Below are 16150 nucleotides of genomic sequence, written 5' to 3' on the forward strand. Positions count from 1 at the left end.
AATGGGTGGATGAGAACAATTTATTCCAAGTGTCATGAAGGTAGCTGAAGCAGGCACTGCGGGGTGCTTGGAGCTTGGTCAGACATCCCAAGGTCACCCACTACATCGCCTTGTCTTTTGTCTTGCCCTGGACTTCCTAAGTCTGGGAAAGTGCAGCTGATGATTTTGTGCGATTCTGCCTCATTTCAATTCAATTAACAAGCAAATCACCCTCGGATAGTATTGGTCCTTTTAGAAAATTAAGGACATACAACATACACAACAGGACAGGACACAGCCACCAGAAGTTACCCAATACAATGCTCCTTGAATAAAATATCTGCACAGTCAATGAGGTCACGACAGACAACTTAAAAAGTACTGAACAACAGTCCTACGAGGCAACGAGTATTACAACTCATTTAAGGCAACGATTCATAGTGCAAGGCAGTCTGTGACCAAGACAGCATGGAATCATGTAAAGAACACTGGATTTAGTCAGGGGAGCTTGGGTTTTGATCAGTTTCCTCATATATAAAGTGAAGGGGCAGGACAAGGTGACCTTTAATTTCCTTCCACCTTTAGGTCCCAGGCTGGATTTGAATTTCATGTCTTCTGGTTTCCCTCAAATCCTAGCTAACATTCTACCTTCTAGGGATGGATGGTTTTGGAGAAACCTAGAAAGATGCATGTGAACTGATACAGAATGAAGTAAATAGAACCAGAAGAACAATTTATACAATAACAAAATGGTAACAACTTTGAAAGACTCAGGACTCTGATCAGTATAATCATCAATCACACTTTCAGAGGACTAATAACAAAACATGTTACTCCATTCCTGATATAATGGTGAAGGACTCAGTCCTTTACGAGACATTTATCAATTTTTTGGGTGTGGCCAATGTGAAATTTTGTTTTGCTTGACTATTTATAACAGGGTTTTTTTCTTTCATTCTCAATGTAGTTGGGAGGGGGTAGGATTTTGCTGAATGGAAAAAATATATAGAAAAATATTCCAACTTGTCCAAGAAGTTTTCTTTAAAGTTGGTGCCAGTTTGGTTGATGTATCCCCAATTTATGCTGTATATCTTATTTGTACATAGTTATTCTTACGTTGTCTCTCCCACTAGACTGAAGGACTTGTCTTTTGGTTTTCTTTGTATACCTAGCACTCAGCACAGTACTTGGCATGTCACAGGTACAAAATAAATGCTTGTTCACTTACTAAATGGAAGACCTTAGACATGTAATCTCCCTGGCCTTAATATTCTCATCTCTCATCTGCAAAATGAAGGGATGCTATTAGATTACCTTTGTGGTCCTTTCTAGCTCAATCAAACCCTACAATCCTGGTATCTTTCATCCTTGGAAGAAAAGCTCTTTGTCACAACCTATTGCTTTACTTAAGCCCTCAGCTGGCAGGGGAGACTATCTACCCCATTCTGTCCTACTAGAGACAAGAAAAATCAACTGAATACGAAGATGGGGTTTTTAGAGAAAATTAGCTTCAAATCTTCCGCAAGTCCTGGCAACTATCCTAGAGCAGAATTCAAGAGGAGATACCATCAGAACGAATCTCTATACTACCCTATCCTCCCAACCAACTGCATCAAGTATTGCTTTTCTTCCCCCACTTCACTTTTATTTAAACCAATTCAGTACCTATGTAGTAGAGAAAGAGATTAACTAATTCTTGCCCTTCCTTCCAACAATACTGTGATACTCTACTATCAAAAGAAATTCTCCTAACTCTTCATTCCTCAATCATCAGAAAATTAATCCACGGGCAAGAAAAGGAAGACATGAAGGCAAGACAGTACAGTGGCCACCCTTGTAGATTCAGAGAACCTCAGTCAATCTTCACTTCTGAGTTTTGTCCACCAAGTTCCCATCCCACTTTCAAATCAGGAAGATTGTTGGGTTTCCCTTTCCCAATACAGAAACAATTTTGCCCAAGAACTTTTTTCCCATCAGGATGAAGCTTACAGAGATGCTAAAGGATAGCAAGCAGAGCAAGACTACAAAGGCTTTTTTTGTGAAAACACCTAAATTGGGATTCAAAGTCACAGAGGACTTTGAAGATTTTTCCTATGATAGGTACTGAATGTAAAAGACTGGTGATACACAATAAAAAGAAAACACACAACTTGCTATTCAAAAGTTTTTATATGATTCAAAGGAAAAAGTTACATTACAGTTTCATTAAATAAGAGGCTGAAAAAATCTGTTATAAAAACAATTATGAAATTTTAAATTTTTATTCTTGGAACATAAAAAAAGGCTCAAAAAATCAAGAGAAATTATTCAGGTAATAAAGTGCACAGGGAAAATTTGCGCCTCATCATTCTCGTTCCATAATACCCAGAGATTTCAGATGAAGGCCTCTAAACCTAGAAAAAAAATAACCACCAACAAAAGTTCTGGTTCGTGAGTTAACTTCTCTTCATAAGGGGACTTGCTTCCCAACCCTATATATTCATAAGGCAAAAAAAGAAATAAGACCAAAAAGAGTTTTACTAAGGCTATTTCTATAGCTTTTCTAGCCAATTAAGAAAGGAAGTACAAATAAAATTTGTGTATGTTTTAAAGAATCAACCATTCAGTCCTTTTTGTCAGGAGAATGAAACAATCGGAAAATCCCAAACACTCAAAAACCAATTCCCTTAAATCCATCCATATTCCAGGGTACTAATAGCAAGACTCATAATTTTGTATGTCCTAATTAGGAAAAATACACAGATTGGGGGCCCTACAGAATATATACAATCATAAAACTTTGGATGTTGACTTAGTTGCTAATGCTCCTGTAGTAGGTTTGGGAGTGAAGGGTTGGAGGGAGGAAAAATAAAAAACATAAAATATACATATGAAATCATGTTACTTTTACAACTGTATCAAAACCTCTACAGTCTAATAGGTGAATTCCAAACACATCACTTACATACAGGTTAAATAACGTAGTGACATTAGGTAGCATAAAGATCACTAAAAGATAGTGAGGGGGTGAGTGGGTGGGGCTGGAATAGCTCAATATCATTGAATAAGGGCCTCAACATCAAATAAGCTAGGCACAACACTTTATACCACCAAATTCAACATTTCAATTTACCATAATTTTTATAAAGGTAAACTGCCAATAACTATGTTCATATGTAAAAATCTAAATACATAAGCTTTCTAAATTATAGCAGTAGTGCAACATACAATGCAATCCCTACTGTCTAACTGTCTAGAACTACAGTGCAATGGTTAACAAAAAAGAATTTTTGTGCCTTGATAAACAAAAACAGAAGAATTCCTCCAGGGTCTGGGAAATATACAAAAAAACTTAACAAATGGTAGCAGTGGATTGCAAAGGAAAAGAGCTAACTTCTCCCTTCCCCTTTACATCCTCCCATTTTATAAACATTTTTCTCTGCTGCTTCCAAAAAGCACTTTCATTTTCCAGTTATAAAAGCTATTGAATGCTAAGTTATTTTTATAAAATTGACATTTGCAATATTATTTTCTATTCTTGATGTGTGATGGAATTAAAGAACCAGAGTTGGCTAGTCAACACATGAGTTTTCACTTTAAAAGTAAAGTTGGTGAACAGAAAGAAAAAAAATCATTCAATGGGCCATTTCCATTTACCAGAAAAGGTCAATTTACACACAACCTAAGATTACCCAAGAGACTCCAATTCAAAAAGTGTTTAAATAAGTGATTTCACATCTTTTGAGTTTGTGAGATAAGAGAGTGGGAATGATTTGCAACACTGAATACAAACATCCAAATTTCAATATAAAATCAAGAAAATTTAAATCATGAGGCAGTTTCTTACTCAACAGCACACAGGGCCATTCTGTATGCAATTGGCAGGTCTTGGTCCTCTAACATTTTGGATCCCCCAGCCATATCTGCTGCTTAGGATATCTACTTTAAATGACTAGACAAATTTTTGAAATGTTCTGAGAAAGTGACAGTACTTTTTTTTCTTTAAAAGGCCCCTAGTCAATCATTTATGGACTTTAAAAATCTTAGGCTTAAAGAGGACTGACCATGACTAATGATCTCTTTTGTCTGGATGATGTTCCAAGTTTACCAAGCTGGATAATCATAAAAAATGTTTTTCATTATTAATAAAAAAAGTTTGCAAAGTAATTACGCTATAAATACCTTTATAGAAAACACTAGTATAAAAATTAGTACCCTGTAACATTTTATTAAAAAAATTACAACTACAAAGGTTAAGTGAATCAAGATTCTGTAAACTTCAAGGCCAAGATGTTGTTTTCTTTCAATGCTGGTGATTCAGATAATCAATTTTTGGAACACCTTCCTTTAAAAACAAAACAAAAAAAACCCCCAAGAGTTTCATAAATTACAAAACTGTAATTGTGAATGGGCCTCAATTAAAGGAAAAAAAAGTGTTAACAACATGCTTTCATCAGGAACTGCCCAAAAAACCCAGAAAAAAAAATTATGTCAATTCTGTGTGTTTAGCCATAATTATGGTAAGTGTTCTGAATAAAGGTTTTTTAAAAATATCAGATTCAGATTATGTCCTAAATGACTCCTTAGGTGGAGCATCATGGCATGGGAACTAACGGGCTCAGAGACACACCAGCGCTTCCAGGTTTCTCGGAAGAAGCAATTCTGTTTAATTTGCCCACTTCAGCCTGCCAATTCGGGATCTTCTTGGCCGCCATGTGACGTCGGGCATGTTTTGTCAAGTGATCACTTCGCATAAAGCGCCGAGCACATACGGGGCACACAAATTTCTTTTCTCCTGTATGAGTTCTTCGATGTCGAGAAAGTTCATCTGAGCGAGCAAATTTTTTATCACAACCTGCCCAACTGCAGTTGAAAGGCTTCTCTCCTAGAAGTGGGAAGGAAGGGGGGAAAACACAAGTTTAAAAATAGAGAAAACATTAACCACGTAAACAGGACAACTTTTGGCCTTTTATATCATACAAGTCACACTGCCCCCCTCTCTCTCTCTCTCTCTTTTTTACTTCAACAATGCAACAAAAATGGGGATGATAGCATTTAAACAGCACTTTAAGGCTTACAAAGCACCTTAAACACATTATCTCATTTGATCCTTACATCAACTCTGTAAGGTAAGTGCTTATTATTATCTCTGTTTCACCACTGAGGAAACTGAGGCTGAGAGGTTAAGCAACTTACCCACTTAGGTAAATACTAGTAAATGTCCCAGGCAGGATTTGAACTTAAAGCCCAGCACTCTTTCCACTCTACAACTTAGCTACCTAATTCTTGGACTATCCTATCTTTTTGTCAATAAGTCATTTTAGTCATATCTGACTCCTCATGACATCATTAAGAGTTTTCTTGGCAAAGTACTGCACAGTAGTTTGTCATTTCCTTTTTTTTACAGATGAGGAAACTAAAGCAAACGAGGTTAAATGACCAGGATCACTCAGCTAGTAAACGTCTGAGGCAGGATATGAACTCAGGAGGATGACTTCCTGACTCCAGACTTGGTGTTCCATAAACTGTGCCACCTAGTTGCCCCACTATCCTATCTTACAGGGTTCCTAGAACAACAGATACATATCTTTTATACTGTTATTGTATCTTATGTTTTCAAATGTATTGGAAACTCCTTGAGATCAAGAATTTATTGATGTCCCTGCTTCACAACTTAAACATAAACGCTCAATAAATACTTGCTGATTGAGAGTATTGCCTGGACACAAAATGCAAGGCATTTACATTGAGAATCCAAAGTTTCTAATTTTGGTGAAACTGGCACTGAGGTCAGTAAAACTACATTTAAAATGACTAAGGCAGGGGTGGGAAACTTGTGGTATCAAGGCCTCATGTGGTCCTCTAGCTCTTCAAGTGCAGCCCTCTGACTGAATCCAGATCCAAATCCCAAAAGGATGTGTTCTGTGAATGTTGGATTTAGTCAAAGGGCCTCACTTGAGAACCCAGAAGACCACACACAGCCTTGAGGCTGAAAGTTCTCCACCTCTAGACTAAAGTCTCTTGTAGGGCAGCTAGGCTGCGCAGTGGAGTGCTGGGCCTGGAGACAGGAAGACTCATCTTCCTGAGGTCAAATCTGGCCTCAGACACTTACTAGCTGCATGACCCTGTACAAATCACTTCACCCTGTTTGCCTCAGTTTCCTCATCTGTCAAATGAGATGGAGAAGGAAATAGCAAGGACTCCTTGCCAAGAAAATCCCAAATGGGATCATGAAGAGTCAGACAAAGCCCAAACTGAACAACAAACAAAAGGTCTTTTATGGGACTTTTCAAAGAACAAAGGTCTATAATTTCCTCCAATCTTCAAGCCCGAGCTAGGGGCAGGAGACTAAACAGGCCAAGTTTAGCCAAAATGCCCTCAGGAAAATTTCCATCCTCCAATGCCAGGCAGCCTGTATCTTTACAGATGTAACTACAGACACAGGGCATAGAAAATGTCCAGAGGATTAAGAGACCAGGCACTAAAGTCCCAGGCTAATAACTGCAGCATCAGAAAGGACATGAGAGGTTATCTAGTTCATCAACCTCATTTTACAGTGGAGGAAACTGAGACCAGAAGGAAACACAAAGAAGTTAACAGCAAAGTCAGGATTTCAAACCAAGTTCTCCAACTCTAAATTCACAGCTCTGTTACAGTAAGCTCATCCATATTAAAAATGAGTAAATTTACTAATTCTGTTTTAAGCAGCTGGACCTGTTGTCTGATTATCGTGAGAAGTCTCCTTTTTTGCTTTATTATTTTTATGTTAGGTGGGCTAGGATAATAATGAACATGATAGTATAGATCAATTCCATCTGTAAAATGAAGGACCAGAATAGATCAAATCTAAAGTGTCTTTCTGCTATGAATCCTATAATCCTGTAAACCCTACATGTATTTATTCTTATCCAAAGTTTTAGCTTCTTATGAAAAATCCAATACTTAATACAATTATCAAACTGAACACAATTTGCTTTTAAAATGACTTAACTGAAAAATTTACCAATGCGGTATTATCCGATTTAGTACCTTGCACAGTTAAGACTATTAATTAGGATGTGGAACTGTCCTACCCTAGAGCGTGCTCCAAAGGAGAGGTCTTAAATTAAGTTGAGGAACGCAAGAAAAGGGCTTGTTTTTATTTCCTGCCTATCCTATGACATTTTCTTGCTGATAGACACTGATAGATGCTGGCTTCAAGTTTAACAAAACTCCATTAATACAAATTCCATATTCAGCAGTTCAGACAGACAGAGGCTAGACTGAAGTGTACCTTGATACTATCACAGACGGGATTTACTACACAAACGAAATTTTCTAGAGGAATTATCACCTAAATATTTTAGCTGTTTCTATTTTTAAAAATCAATTAATGGACTTGGATTGGTACTAAATACACATGTTGAAATTACCAAATTGCACTGCCTGTTTATAAGGCTCCAATTCAGAGTGTTCCATCCTCTTGTCCAAATCAATGATATTTCACCATAATTCTGCTATTATTTTTTTGTACTTGGGCACTGAGGCTATTTTGCATTTTTAAAATGCAAAATATTCACGAGGTGGAGGAAACAGTGTTATATATGCTATAGTACCAAGTACAGTTAAAAAAAAAAAGGTTTGTTCACTATTCCTATTGACTGGAGCCACTTTGGTACTAAAACTAATGCTCATAATGAATGCCTTGAAGACATGAAACATCCTTAAGTATCTTCAGAATCATTAATTATCATAACCTCCATGGAGGGTAGGGACTCATTTCTCTTGTAACTTTTCTATCTCTCCCAACACCAAGTACCATGCATACTCAGAGTGGGCATTTAATATATGCTGAATTTGAATTAAAAAAAACAACCCCACAAAATTTCAAAATGGTGCTTGGTACAGTTTTGAAGATTGCTAGTTCCTAGGAACATTAATAAAATCTGAGTTGGAAGGAACTTCGGACATCACTCAAACTAACCCATGCTTGTAGTTTCTAACCATTTTTACATCATGGATCCCTTTGGCCATTTGGTGGAGATAATGGACCCAGTTACAGAATAATGTTTTTAAATAATTGAACAAAATGCTAATTTTCAGTTAGAGGTTACTGAAAATGAAGATATAATTTTTTTTCCCATCTAAGTTCATAGAGTCCCTAAAATCTTTCCACAGTTTCCTTACAGATCCATGGATCCCAGGTTAAGAACCCCTGACCTACATTCGAAGGGTTTATCCAGCCACTAATGGTTAATAATCAGTTAAATCAGAATGCCCTACTGCTTCAGTATCATTCTGTCAGTGGAAGAACAAGATCAACAAATCAGCCATATTATGTAGCATTCCCTTATATGTTCACATTTTCCCATCGAAAAAGATTTAGGGCAATTTCCTAACCATTGGGGCTGAAATTTAGGCAACATTCCACTTTCCTAAACACACACTCACCAGTGTGAGTACGAAGATGGGCCTTGAGGTGGGAACTTTTGAAGTACGTTTTCCGGCATCCTGGAAAGTTACAAATATAATTTCTTCTTCGGGAAAAGTCTACAGTAGGGACACAGTTCTGACTGGGTGTAATGAAGACAGGAGCAGGGGCAAGAGGGAGTAACTTGGTGTTCCCCAGAGTCATGACATTTGGTTGGCAAGATGCTGGTTGTGGGACAGCAGCCTGGGGGAAGACCAGCATAACAGCTCCTTGAGGTACAGATGTTCCCATGAGCACAGGCTGAGAGATGGGAGCAGTATGGGGTAAAATGGGCTTGATGGATGCTGGGCTTGCCTGGGAAGGAGGCCTCAAGAAAGCTGAAACCATTCCAGCACTTTGACCAGTCACAGGGATCATCTGGCAGAGGACAGGGGGAGGGTGGACGGGAACAGGGACAGAAATATAAGAGGCAGCTTTTCTTGGGGCATTGCTGTCACAATTCTTTGGTGAGCAGGTCTGTGTTGCGATGGGCCACACCCCCTGTTGTCCTTTATCAGGAAGAGAAGAACCAGAACTTTGTAAACGAGGCAGACAGGGGACTAGATTAGCATGGTTTAAACCGCTCTCGAGGTGCAAGGTCTGAAAGGCTTCAGAAATTCCTGAGTGGTGAGTTTCCTTCAGGCCTATAGAATTTCTGTTGCTTGAAATGCCTTCCATTTCTCCTTGGGTTGCAGGAATGTGAGAGGAAGCAGAACTGTCCCCAGTGTGGCGGATCACACTGGTTACCATGGCTTTGTAGGGCTGGAGAGAAGCTGGCTCTGGAACCTCTAGCTTCTGACTAGGCAGCCCAGACTCCATCTTCATTCTTGACAATTTGGCTACCAAAACAGAGGTCATATTTGCAGAGGTAGCCGAATAGATCGCTTGGCCTGCCCCTGTTTGGGAAGCAGTGACTTGGGAGGGAAGAAGCAATGAAGTAGATGGTTCAAGAAGATCGGGACTGTGAGGTGGAGTCATGCACTGAAAAGAAAAGAAAGAACAGATAAGGCAAGGTAGGATAAGACCTGATGGAGGTTTGGGTGGATTTTAAAGGATATACATTTAAATTTAAAGGATATACATTCAGAATACGATGCTTCTACATACTGAAGATGTAAACAAAATAATTTAAATACTCTAAGAAACAAATGGCTTAAGAAACCAGAAGGAGTTGACCAAGTTTGCAGATTCCAGTAAAAAAGAATCTCAGGGAATAAGTTCCCTCACAATCTTATAGTAGCACCGGGCAAAATTGTAACAAAAGCCCCTTCATTCTCCCTTGTTTCTTCCACTTTTTCTACCTAAGCCTCATCCATTTTCCCTTCCCATACACTTCAAACAGTGCAATACACCCAAACAGCAAATACCAATTCACAGAGGTGCAGGAAATGCTGTTTCCCTCATTCTTTTCTTTTTTCTTAGATCATGCAACTTCAGATGTACACTGAGAAACAAGGTAATTTCTTTGATCAGATTTACAAGTCATGATATTTGTTACATTGAGATCCTTTAAAAACAAAATTCCAATTGCAGCCTCAATCCATTAGACATCATTATTCTGAGACAGGCATTATTTCAAAGACACAAAATTCTCCAGAAAACTGCTTCCCTGTATCATTTTTCCATTCCCTGATTTCTACCTATTCCCTGTTCTGCACCCAGTACAAGTTTAAAGAGCCTCTGAAACATGGCCATCATTTTCGTAGTCTTATTCCACCCACAACTGACCCATCCCACTTTCTAGACTTCTTCCACTACTGAATTTTTTATCACCTCTCTCCAATTCAAGGGCTTGAGGCCAATCTCACTTCTGGTGGCCAACTTCAACTTGATATTTCAGCCTAGCTGACAAAGTTTACAAACAAATATATCTTCAAAGAGAGTTGAAAGTAGGGAAAGACAGAACCATCTAGAGAACAAAACCCAGAAAACATTTTGAAATATTCTTTCTATAAATGCATTTATTTTTGTCACCTAGTCCTATTCATATATTGATGAGAATCCCTTCAGCAATATCCAACAAGTAGTCACTGACCCTTACTTGGAGACCTCCATCAAGGGGGAGTCCACAATCTCCCTATGCAGCTTATTCCACTTTTGGAGACTTGTAATTTTTAGGAAATGTTTCAATTAAATCCCCATCATCACACTCACTAATAGGGTTAAAAAGGAGAGTAGGAGCATTATCTCCAGAAGGTGTCAGTTAAAAAATATATTACCAAGAAAGAAAAGGATAACTCTAATACTTCTCTAGCCCCTTCTACTAAACTAAACCATTCATAGTTATTTCAGAAGGCACAGAAAGGACATCCCTGGTAGGATTAAATATAGGACAGTGAAGTTTCCATGGGGGCCTTCAGTAAGATAGAGCAGCATAGGGAATGGGGTCATTGCAGCAAGGGCTAGGTGGTAAGGAATCTGAGATGAGTACCTGTGCCAGTGGATGTCTTAAAAAGCACATTTCACAATTTTGCCTGGGGAAGCAGTCCTGCTTGGACTGACTGATCATTTTGATGATAATGAAGGGAAATAAGTCAGAGGCATATGGCCAAATTTCAACAACCCAATTTCACCTGATGGATGGTCCAAGGGATATGTTTTAGTATCACCTAAAGGGGCACAGTGATACCACTTCACAGTACATTTTCCTCACCTGAGAGGCTGGGATACCACTGACTTTGGAGACACCCACATCAGCAGGCAAATTTTGTTGCCTGACTATTTAAACTTGAGGACTAACTGTGATGTGTAAAAGGAAAGATGTTTTACATGGTAAAATGAAGTTTTAAGTTCAACATCTGCAGGGAGGCCAAATAACACTTCAAAGAAACCCACTGTTATCTACCTGAGACAAATACTTTGATAGAGAAAACCAAGTTAAAACTGTAGCCACAATAAAAATGAACAGACAAGAGGCCGAATAACATATGCACACACAGCTATTTCAAGAACACTCCCCATCCCCATCCTCATACCTGACCCCTACTTAAACCCTCCCTTTCTTACCAGGGTAGAAAGAGAATGGAAATCCTTTGGTAACTCAGATAGGGCAGCTTCACCATGCAGAGTAGTAAAGTCCCCTGAATCAGAGACTGGAGTAAGTGGTCTTATCTTTAAGAGGTCACTTTTCTGGGACCTTTGACCCCAAGAGCTCATGCAAACAAGAGCTTCAACAGCTTCCATGTCTGTCTGCTCCAAGATACTACATGTGGACCTCTCGCTGTCATGTCGCTTCCTTTCCAGGATAGATTCACATATGTCCATGATGTCAACCTGAAGAGAAACAAATCACAATGAATTTGGTTTCTTTTAGTTGAATAATTTTTGAGGAATTATGGCAGAAAAGAAGGAACACTGTCCTAGGTAAAAATTTCAGCTTTGCTAACTATTACTCGGTTTCCTCTTTTGAAAAATGGGAGTGAGGAACTGTAACTATATGATCTCTATGTTCATTCAGTTCCATATCTGCTATTGTACAATCATTATTATACACATGAATATGCCCACCAACACCAGAACCCTTTGTCTATTACAAAAGGCTAAAACAGATTCCATTTCCTATTAAGTTTCTTTCCTTTTAAATCACATTTTGTAAGTGGGATTTTACTTTCTCTTTTCAAAACCATAGCTGGAAAAGAAAAAAATGCAGTTAAAAAAGAAAGGCACTCTCATCTGTGAAGCACAGTGATTTCTAGAAAATATTTTTTAAATAAAATACGTATTTTTCAGAGTAAATGACTAAAACCTCAATCACAGAAGTAAAAGCCAGAACCAGAGCATCAACTGAAACAACCATCCTCAGTGTAGAAGACTGAGTTAACCCCCTACTAATGGTGAATTTCAACACAGCACCTTCACCAATGGGTACTTACAAGGTAGGTAAGGTATTATTAGGCCCATTTTATAAACAGGGAAATTGAAAATGGGGAAAAATGTTTTAAGTAACCCAAACTCACCTTGCTAGTAAGTGGTAGGGGCAAGATTTGAACTCAGGTTTTTTTCTAAGTTTGAGTACTATACCATGTTGCCTACTCACAGAGTTAACTGAGACCCATGTCAGTTCAATGATTTATACCTAGTCATACAGCTAAGAAGTAGAGCCAAGGAAGAGTCTGGGGGACTGGAACCCAGATTTCCTACATTACAATGTCATAATTCTTCCCACTGTGCTCTCTTCCCCACCCTCCTACCTCTCAATACTTGTAAGAATCAGACGTTTGAACCTTAGAGATCCTGGAGTCAAATCTCCTCACTTTATCTCAGGAACTGAGACATCTTTCAAACAAACTCAAGAAATCAAAGTAGGCCTTTTCCTGAACACAGGCTTGTGATAACACCACTAATCAAAAATTCTGTCAGAGGTTTCTGAGGTTGAAAGGACTGAAGAGATCATCTAGCCCAAGTCCCTTCCTCCAATTTTATGAAAAAATCGTAACCCATTGAGGGGATGTGACAGATGCAGGGCAGGAATTAATAAAATCCAAGTTGTCTAACTGAAGATCCAGGGCTCTTTGCTTAAAGTATAAGTACCTACTCACAACCTCAAGCAAAGACTTCAAGACCTTGCTGCTTTCCCCAAAAGGCCCCCTTTTCCAAGCTGTACTTGTAACAGCAATAACCATGCTAACCCAGGCACTCAACAGAAATGTCAACCTAGAACCAAAGGAAAGCAATCTGTGAACAAATCCTTTCTGCCCCTGAATCACACAAGCCTCCACCAAAAACACTTTAACACTCCTTTAAATGATCTTAGCACTATGGGGTGAAGTCTATAAAACCCCAACGCATCCCCAATCCTAAATACAAATCCATATATTTCAGAACCACTATCCCGTTCTATTAGCCAAGAGGATGAAGCTAGTAAAACTAGCAATCTACTAAGAGAATCAGACAGACCCTTAGGGGACTTGCTGGGAGGGAAAGTGGAACAGGATGAAATGCCAGGTTTTCCAGAAACCCCTTATGGTATGTAAATACCTTTTGGAATCTGAGTTTTCTTAGTATCTCTGGCTATTGAGTAGCCCAGCTGTATTCAGCCTGGGAGAGGTAAAGCTAGAAAGGTAGGTGGGAATTAGACTTTGGACTTCATTTGGTGGAAGGTAACTATAGTGCCAAGACACTGTGTTAGGCACTGGGGACTTATAACAAAAATCAGTTCCTGCCCACAAACAGCTTTTATTCATATTAAGATCCCTAGACCTAAGGTCAGAAAACATGAGTTTGAGATCTCATTCCGTAGATCCTCATCCAATCCACAGCACTGAGTGGACTATGTGACCTGAGGTCTTTTTTCCAACTCTGAGATTCTACAGCTCCAAATAGCAAAACTAGAAGCAGCAAAGGATGGAAACTGTTGAGGCAGATTTTGAATAAGGAATAACTTATTAACAATGAGAGCCGGCCAAAAGAGGAATGGCTTCCTGGAAAGGCAATGAATTTCCTCCCCCTCTCCCCTTTTGGAGGGACTTAAATCAAAGGTTGGATGACTACTTCTCAACGACAGGTACTGTATTCAGATGTTGGGTTAAGAGCTCAGGTTAAGGAGACTCGAGGCCCTTGGGATTTGTGGGAAGATTTCAGGGGATCCATAAATTGGATGGGGAAAAAATTACATCTTTATTTTTACGAACCTCTAACCAACATTTAGCGTTTCTTTTCATTCTGAGTTAAAACAAAACATTAGTGCTCTAAGAAGGTGTCCATAGGTTTCACAGGGGACTATAAAAAAAAGAAAAGTTAAGAACCTCTACAGCAGAGCATCCATACTGTAAAGGTTGCGCTAGCTAGCTGCTGAAGTAAAGGCAGTTTAATACAGCATAGTATAATAAAAAGACAGATGGATTCCTAGTTAGGACCTGGTTCATTCCCCAGGTCTACTTGTTATCTGCTTTCTTCAGCGTGTCTTCCATAGGCTTCTTTCTTTCCTCACCTACAAAATAAAGGGTTGGACTAGATGACCTCCAAGATCCCCTCCAACTCTAAATCTATGATCTCTTAAATTCCTTCCGGCTATAATTTTTTGGGATTTTAAGAACTGCAGTCTTTGCTCTTCCAAAAACTAACTGAACGACCCCAGGCGAGTCATTGGGTCTCTCGGGGTCACAGTTATCCATTAGTAGAATTCGGGGGTAAGGGAACCCCACTGCCCTGCTGTAAACCCTTCACCGTCCACCTAAGACAGCCCCAAAGTTAACTTCTTTGTGCCGTGGGCCCTTTGCTAACACCCACGGACCCACTCTCAGAATGTTTTTAAAATGCATAAAACACCTCCAGGATTACAGAAGAGACAAATTCTACCGAAACAGTTTTCAAAACATTAAATACAAAGCCAAAACCAACTTCACAGACCCAAGGATAAGAGAGGGACCCCTGACCTAGCTTTTTTGGGGGGGAGCTTTTAGCCCCTCCCGGGCAAAAAGACAAACAGAGAAAGTGACCTTTCTTTCCAAGCTCATTTTTCCCGAAAGGGGAGTGGGCGTAGGTCTTCCCTCTCCCCAGTCCGGTCAAGTCCCACTGGTCTTTTCAACCTAAAAGCCCCAAAACCCAACTCCCCACCAACCTCCGGCCAGAGCCCCCGGAGTGAGGAAGTCTCGCTCTGCCCTGGAGGAGGGGCCCCTTGAACCCCACCTCCCCGGCCCCGCCCCAGACACCACCCACTCCCTACAAGGGCACGGTGACGTCATGGGTGGGCTAGGCTGGGGCCCCGTAGGCAGACCCTGCGATTCGGGGGGAGGGAAAAAATGGGAGACTGAGTCCGGCATCCAGGACCGCCCCCTCCCCGCCAGCCCGGGCCGGAAGCCCCATCTCCAATTCCGAGACCCGGCAAGGCGCGACCCCGAACCCGAAGGGGTTGTCCACACCCCTAGTCCCTCCCGAGGCCAGAGGCCTCCCCGGGCGCCCGCCCGGAGGTTGCACTGGGACGGTCAGGACTGCCAGCACGCCCTGCCCCGCCCCGGGCACCTAACGGGACTAGGCTGGCAGCGGGATCTCACCCACCCCGCACCCGCCTTCCCCGCCCGGCAAGCCCCCCACGCGCACACCCACCCAGTCCCAGGCGGAAGGGGGTGTGAGCACCGAGAGCGAATGAAAGCGGCTGCACGCGCACAGCCCCCTCCCAAAGCCAAGCCCCGGCCCGCCCGGGACGCCCCTGCGCCCAGGCTGGGGGACAGGAGGCTGAGCGAGTATCCTCCCCCCCCCCAAAAAAGCAAAAAACCCGAGCGGGTCCACGATCCCCACCAGCCAACTTGACGGCCAGCCCAGCCGGGAAACTCACCGCGAACGCATCTCCCGGGCTGGCCGTGCCGGCAGTGTGCATGGCGAGGGAGGTCGGGGAGCGGCGAAGCCGGCGCGAGCTGAGACCCTCCTGCCCGGGCGGCTGCGGCACATGTGGGAAGCGGGCGGCAGCTCTCCGAAACCCTGCACGGACTCCGGGAGAGCGGCCGGCGAGGATCCCCGGGCCGGGCGCGCGCCTCCGCCAGCCCGCCCGCCTGCCCGCCAGCGCACACGGCTCCGCCCAGGCCACGGCCCTCGACGCGCTGGGAGGGGAGGAGAAGGGGTGGGGAAGGAGGAGGGCGCGAAGAGGCCCGGGAGCGAGGGCGGGGCTCACAGGCGAACCAAAATACGGCGCGCCCCGCCGCGGAGGCTACGGGCAACGGCTGGGCCAATCGTGTGCGATCTAGTAAGCGCCGGACCAATGAGGGTGGCCGGGCGACGCGTGATCGGAGCCTGGTCCCGGCGTGATCA

The 16150-nt window shown here is 41.6% G+C and overlaps 1 protein-coding gene across 1 annotated transcript; it reads right to left on the minus strand.

Annotated features, from left to right (window-relative positions):
* Positions 1-2129: 2129 nt before the first annotated feature.
* KLF11 (KLF transcription factor 11) lies at positions 2130-15935 on the minus strand. The gene is made up of 4 exons (XM_072634237.1): positions 15681-15935; positions 11414-11680; positions 8389-9388; positions 2130-4843 (listed from the first exon to the last, which is right to left on the minus strand). The coding sequence occupies exons 1-4, from the start codon at positions 15720-15722 to the stop codon at positions 4554-4556; spliced, it is 1599 nt and encodes a 532-aa protein (XP_072490338.1). The 5' UTR covers positions 15723-15935; the 3' UTR covers positions 2130-4553.
* Between the last annotated feature and the right edge of the window lie 215 nt (positions 15936-16150).

The sequence above is a fragment of the Notamacropus eugenii genome, chromosome 1, assembly GCF_028372415.1.
Source record: "Notamacropus eugenii isolate mMacEug1 chromosome 1, mMacEug1.pri_v2, whole genome shotgun sequence".
Classification (NCBI taxonomy): domain Eukaryota; kingdom Metazoa; phylum Chordata; class Mammalia; order Diprotodontia; family Macropodidae; genus Notamacropus; species Notamacropus eugenii.